General features: G+C 35.7%; 2 protein-coding genes across 2 annotated transcripts; both read right to left on the bottom strand.

The window, feature by feature from the left end:
• Window positions 1-1,412: 1,412 nt before the first annotated feature.
• Window positions 1,413-2,480, bottom strand: LOC144557994 (F-box protein SKIP23-like). Its single transcript, XM_078306681.1, has one exon. It carries the CDS (start codon window positions 2,478-2,480, stop codon window positions 1,413-1,415), a length of 1,068 nt encoding a protein of 355 aa, XP_078162807.1.
• Window positions 2,481-4,841: 2,361 nt separating this feature from the next.
• On the bottom strand, window positions 4,842-5,933 carry LOC144557993 (uncharacterized). Its single transcript, XM_078306680.1, has one exon. It carries the CDS (start codon window positions 5,931-5,933, stop codon window positions 4,842-4,844), a length of 1,092 nt encoding a protein of 363 aa, XP_078162806.1.
• Window positions 5,934-7,248: the final 1,315 nt, after the last annotated feature.

Here is a 7,248-nt window from a genome sequence, read left to right as displayed (position 1 = left end):
ATATTCACATAAGATTAAAATTATATATATATATATATATATATATATATATATATATATATATATAGAGAGAGAGAGAGAGAGAGAGAGAGAGAGAGAGTTAGGCTGGGTGCTATGGATAGCATAGTGGCCTCTATGCTACGGCTCAATATTCGAGTTTTCAAAATTCAAACGGTCGATCCGAACCGTTCATCTTATTCTCCATATTAATATTTGCTTGGAGACCAAATTTTACATTTTTCTGAATTTTTTTACTATTTATTAAGTATTTTACAAAATTGTTGATCCAACGGTGGCTGCACAAAACAGTAAAACCGTTGGATTAGCGATTTTCAAAGTGGCTTAATAAATAGTAAAAAAATTCAGAAAATTATAAAATTTGGTCTCCAAGCAAATATTAATATGGAGAATAAGATGAACGGTTCGGATCGACCGTTTGGATTTTGAAAACTCGAATATTGAGCCGTAGCATAGAGGCCACTATGCTATCCATAGCACCCCAGCCTAACTCTATATATATATATTCACATAAGATGAAAACTTTTTTAATGATTAAAAATAACCATTGCCATATTTCACCTTCCTTAATCACGTTAATACTAAATAAAATAACTTAATTTATAACTAATTTGTTTAATTTGAAATAACTATTTGATATCCCTCCATTCGAAATGAAAACTCGAGGGAAAAAATGGCAAGAAAAATGATGCCTGAGCCTTTTCACCATCCCATCTGAACCAGTTCACCAAACCAATCCATCCATTTGCTTTGTTTTATTCTAAAACTTTTTTTGGATCGAATCTAATTAAAATCTAGTTAACATTAGTTTAATTATCACATAAGTATTTTATGGCGCAATTTTGTAATTTTAAGTTGCATTGTAATGAAACGGGCCCAAGTGCCTTATTAAAAAAATATATATATATGGTGCAATTAAGGCCCAAAAAACCCAGTTAAGCTGTCAGTTATGCGAGCCTAATAAAAGCCTATTATTTACCTCTTCTTCGGTAAGTTGAAACAGGGGTTTCTCTGTTTTGGGAAGACACAAAAGTGACTACTGGGGTCGAGAAGAAACGCAGGTTTTTTAAATTGATTTTTTATTCAACAGCAATGGATAGATGAAAAGAAGGCGAGTATCAAATGCCACGTTTTGATATGACAATCTAATTCAAATTATTTCAATTGTTCATAATACCCAATGAATCAAATTTCTTACCAAACAATCTCCTCGGCAAATAGTAAAAATCAACCATAATTACATGAACAATTCATATTATTAGTCTGCAAAAAAAAAGAATCCACAAAGCAAGACTACAAGCAATTATTCAGAAGAAACAAACTGGGAGTATCTATCATATTAAAATAAATTACCAAATGAAAAATTGAAATTGAGCAAAGGGAAAAAAAAAAAACTAGTCTGGAATTGTAGCCAGAGAAGGCACAAACCAAGAACCTCTGGTCTCCAAGCAATGGGGCAGAGCTACAGTATCGCCACTTGCTATGTCATACCTGCACAAAATTCCTCTCCAACCGTAAATACCATCTAGTCTATACTTCGTGAAATAGATGCAGTTCCCTCTCATCCTCCCCACACCATCTGTACTCGCACAAATTCCGTTGAACTTATCAAGAAACACTATCGAATCATCGATATTCCCCACCTTGACCCACCGGAAAGAGCCATCCTTATTGACCAGCTGATGGATATCAAAATTACAATTCTTGAAAGATTCAAACACATCATACGGTCGAAAAATTCTTAAAAGACCCATACGTGATTCTACCAGGTAATCAAACCCTTTTGAATTTTTCCAACTGTTGAGATGTGGAATTCTCTCCTCAGGAGCTGAAATTGTAAACAAGACATCAGAGGTGGCAGGGTCGATCACCATTGTGGGCCCCTCCGCTGAATCATTTACGTAGTATATTCCTTGATAGTAAACATTACCTCCACCATTTGCACCTACTTTGCACGACACAAAGCTCCATTCTTGGTCACCAACCTTGCAGCAACCTAACTTCAGAACCCTTTGATCAAGGTGTGAGATCACTACCATCTCTCGATTTTGAAGCAAATACGGTCGGAAAGATGACAACTTGAACGGCTCAATTGCCAAAGGTGGGAGGGATATGCTGTGCCACGTGAAGGGGTTAAAGAGAGATAAAGAAAAATCAACTTTGTCGAATGCAATGAGGTAACCTTGTGACAGCCCTGCGACCCACTTAGTACCCACTTGTGGGATGCGGATAGAGCGACTTTCGATTGAGAAGGGGGAGTAGAAATGGAGACGACGAGTGTCGTGGAAGACGTGTTGATCGAGGAGTAAAGGCAGCAAAGAAGAACCATCGGATTGGCGAGCGGCGGAGCGCCACCCCTTGCACACGCAGTGGAAGGAAACGAAATCGGTCGGAGAGGGGAGGTTCTTTAAGATTAGGAGGAGGAGATCGGGAGGGAAGGAGGCCCAATCGGGATTCGCCATGGTCAGGGAGAAACCGAGATGACGAGGGTTTGGATAGATTTATTAATTTATGACCAAATAAGGAAGGTATTTAGACGAAGGTTTAGCGATGAGAACTTGGAAATGGGAGGAGAATAAATCGCGAATCGCGATTGGGACTTTGGAGCCGAAATGATTTTGTATCACCTAAGGTAACATAATACTTCTGTTTGGATCTGGACCGTCCAATCATTATCCGCACAATTATTAAAGCGTTTTCGTGCGTTCTATCTAGGGGTGATTAATGAGCGAGCATGAGCGAGTTAGGGTATGCTCATGCTCGCTCATTAAGTAAATGAGCGAGTTTAAATGAGCGGATAAATGAGCGAGTTGTAAATGAGCGAGCTTTTAATGAGCGAGTTATGAGCGGCTCACGAGTTATGACTTATGACTCAAAACAAAATTATATAGTGTGCCCACGCATAACAAAATTTGTTAAAAGTTATCATAACAAAATCCAACAAATTGCCATAATTCATTTAAATGAGTTGTTATGACTATTACTTGTTTTGGGCTTTAGGCGGAGGTTTTGGTTCTGCCGATTTACAAAAAAAAATGAATATGAAACTATGAATATTAGTATATTACACAAGATTAAATGTTATATTGTGCTCACTATATTACACAGGATTAAATATGAAACTATGCTCACTATCTATCAATCTTAATGATGCAAGGTTGATGTTACACATAATTACATAGGATTAAATGTGACAGGGATTAGATGTGACAAATTCTTAATGAGCGAGTTATGAGCGAGTTGGGTCATGCTCATGCTCGCTCATTAAGTAAATGAGCGTGTTGTTAATGAGCGAGTTTAAATGAGCGAGTTTAGGCGAGCTTTTAATGAGCGAGTTATGAGCGGCTCACGAGTTATGAGCGATTTACTCACCCCTAGTTCTATCTCTGACCAGATTGGTTCAGATTCCGATCGGACGGCAATAATCTAAACATAAATATTTTGTTAGCTCAAAGGATATGGATTCAAGCGGAATAGTCTTGGATATTCTGTTGCAGTCTAGTGCGTATTGTGAGAGACTTAACTATTAAACTCGGTTCATTTGGATACTCAAACTATTTTTAGTTTAATCAAGATCCTCTACTATTTCATTAGGTTCAATTTGCCCTTTGTGTTGATGAGTTGTTAATTCTATTGTTAGATTTGCTGATGTGGCAATATTACCGATGACTAATTCAGTGGGCATCTGAACTTCTCTAATTACATAGAACACAAAGTCTTCCTTTTTATTTTTATTTTATTTATTAAAAATAAAATAAAATAATACATATTGGTATAACTCCTAAAATTGTGATGATCTACATAATTAGTATTTATTCGAATCAATTGATGTTATTTTGTATCTCTCATATATATTTTTTTTTGGCTCATTTAAATGCCCCCCTTTACCTTCAATTATAGGTTGAAGGATTTCATTTTTGAGGTCTTAGGCACGGAGATCGAGAGAGAGACAGAATAATTATTAGTAAGAGGAGAAACCAGACAGTTTGGCAAATAAATCAACTGTTATTTTAAGAGAATAACATGAGCTTGTTATTCTGTTCTCAACTGTTTAAAATTTTCATACAACGAAAAAAAAAAATTAAATTTCAACAAAGAATAAACAAACAACTCAACTTAACATATACTTTTCAGGTTAACCTATATCTCAGGGGTTTATTTTTTCCTCTTAACTTAAATATCTCGGGGCTTTCCAGATGATGAGTTCTATTGGACTTTTGATGTTCATGAGCTGAGTCCTAATCCAGTCCTACATGTGCTGAAATTTGTAGTGCAAATTTTGATAGTAGACCTGATAAAGATTGAGTTCAGATCTAGTGAAACTCAAAAGTTGGATTTTAGATCGGGACCGTCCGATTCGAATCTGTGATAATCCATCCGTAGTGGAGTGCATATATTCCGAGAAACGAATTCGAATCCCGAGCGACGGATTCGAATCGGATGATCTCGATCTAAAACCCAAAAGTTGGGTTGCTTTAGGGGATCCGGACCCACAAATATTGCAGTGCAAAAGTCTTTTCAGTAGAAAGAAAATTCTAAACCTTCATCCGTTTGCTTAATATACTAGTGGGCAAGTGATAACAATATGATTCGTCCACACTATTAGTCAATGCGAAAAAAAAGATTTGGTAGAACTGTGATAAACATAACAATGGAATTATTGTTTTATAAAAAAAGTTAACAAAACAGACCATAGTTCAAAATCCAATAAAACATGGCTTGTAAATTTTTAAATAGTTGAATAAATTGACCTCCAACTTTACTTTAAAAAAAGAAAGAAATAAAGCAACACAACTACCAAACTAGATTAGCATAACCTTCTATTAACAGATATTGGGCACTATCCAGGGGCCATCTAGCGATATCTCACAAAATGGGAATGCATATGTTGTGCCGTCGTTTATATCATACCTACAGAGAAATTTAGACAAACCATTTGCGAAGGGTTTGATGAAATAGATGTTATTTCCTTGCGTACCAGGAACGTCCTTGCTTACCAAAGAAAGTCCATGCACTGCATCAAGAAATAACACGCGGTCACCAATGCCGGCGACATTAACCCATCGGGGGCATCCTCCAGCGTAATCCAACCGATAAATTTCAAAGTAATCATTCCCCAAAATATTGTAGTCCTTCCTAACCCGAAAAATTCTTAGAAGCTCTTCGTTCGACACAACCAAATATTCGTAGTCCAATAGCTCCATCCAGGAACCTTTCGGATTGACAAACCGACGATCCGGGGTTGGAACAGAAAATAGAAATCCACCTGTCCTAGCATCAATTGCTATTGTTTTGCCCATCTTGGACTCATTGATGAAATACATGCCTTTGTAGTATGATATCCCTGCAATCTTAGTATGAACTTGGAGTTCCACTGTCACCCATTTGCTGTCTCCTGATCGACAAGATGATAGTAGAAGGATCCCTTGTGATGTGAACCATGAGATTGCCACAACCTTGCCAGCACAGATAAGTTCGTATGAATAAAGAGGGCTCCATTTAAGTTCTAGAGGTGGCAGAGGGAATTCCTTGTATGTGAATGGGTTAAGGAGTGATAGCGTGAAGTGCCTGGTGTCAAAGGCCAGCAAATAGCCATGTGAAGGCCCTGCAAGAAACTTGTCAGATGCTCCTGGTACATGTATAGTATGAAACTTTCCGGTGGCGAGCGAGTAGAATTCGAGATATGCGCCCAAAGTAATAACATGGTGATTGAACATCCATGGCACACGAGGAAAATCAGAGAGGGAAATCAAGGAACGCCACCGCTTGCATGTGGCTCGTATACGGATGAAATCAGATATGTCTACGAGCTTCCCTATTACGAGAAGGAACAAATCATGAGGAAGGTCGATCAAACTGGTTTTCGCCAAGGTGATGGTGCAATCAGAGTCGAGCTCATGCATAGATTTCTCCATTAATTATTTAATTGGGAAGAGACTGAATTAAGAAAATGATGAAAGATTATTATGAAATACAAAAAATTTGCAGGTATTAATTTGCAAGGCGCTTACTCTTGCATTATTTAGGCCTATTTTTTATCATTCTAATCTATTTTAAATTATTCTAATATTGTAAATTTATTTTGACAAACATATTATTTTGAGACATTTTAGTTACAAGTAAAAAAAGAATATTTCTCAAATAACAAATGTATAAGGAAAGAGAATACCAGGCATCGAGATTTTCTTAAATATAAGAAAACAATATAGAGTGTACAAATATATTTCATATCAGATTGTATCTTTGTGTTCGTTCAACAAAACATAATCTAGTACTAACTAAATTTTTGAAAGTTAGAAGTGATTTCTGTATGAGAAGAGTGCAAATGCTATTATTTTTTGTGGTTTCATTATACCTTTATTTGTAGAACTACAACAATTTAAAATTTAAAACTTAAATGTTAAAATAAAACCATTAAATATGATCAATATCATTTTCTTTCTGTGCCTGCAAAAGATAATAACATTTAGATTTTGTTTTGAATAGTATAAGACTTGCAAACATACGCCGATGTGAATTTATTTTGGACATTGAATTTTCAACTTACTGATTTATATAGATTAAACTTGAAAGGTGATATATTTTCTGTAAGTGTAGAGAAAATAATATAAATCACATCGAAATATTTTATTTTATTGTGTTATTAGAATATTAAAAATGTAGCATGATGATAGCAAAAAAAGAATGCATTTCAAGCCTCATATGTATATAAGTATAATGCACTTAATGTTCTAGCAGAAAATAATAAAATCCAATTTGTTTTTCTGATTTATTAAAATAAAAATAACAATAGATTTTTCTAACATTATTGTTCACACAAAAGCGTATGCATAAAATTTCAATATAACAAGCTATACCTTTTAAACCTTGGTTACACCTTTCGATTCAGATTGCAAGTGTACAATCCTATCGAGCAGTATATTCAGGTATTGATCCAAGGGACAGTTCAAGTATTAACCAGACTATACTTAAATTAATAAACGACTAGAAGTGAGAAAATTGGTTTTTGGTATTTAAGTTTCTAATCAGTTCAATGACAATAATTAAAAGTCAAAAGTAAATTAACTTGGTTTTAATCAATAATAAAAAGGCGTTTCCAGGGTTAAGACTTCATCTCAGTTCTGCTTCGAGACACCCCGTCTGTGTAGTTTCTTACACGGGCCGTGTCAAGTTACACGGGCCGGCTACTGTCGTACACGGTCCGTGTGGGCCTCGAGTTAATGCACTAGT

Source organism: Carex rostrata, chromosome 8 (genome assembly GCF_964058835.1).
Source record: "Carex rostrata chromosome 8, lpCarRost1.2, whole genome shotgun sequence".
Lineage (NCBI taxonomy): Eukaryota > Viridiplantae > Streptophyta > Magnoliopsida > Poales > Cyperaceae > Carex > Carex rostrata.
This window is presented reverse-complemented; position numbering and strand designations above follow the sequence as displayed.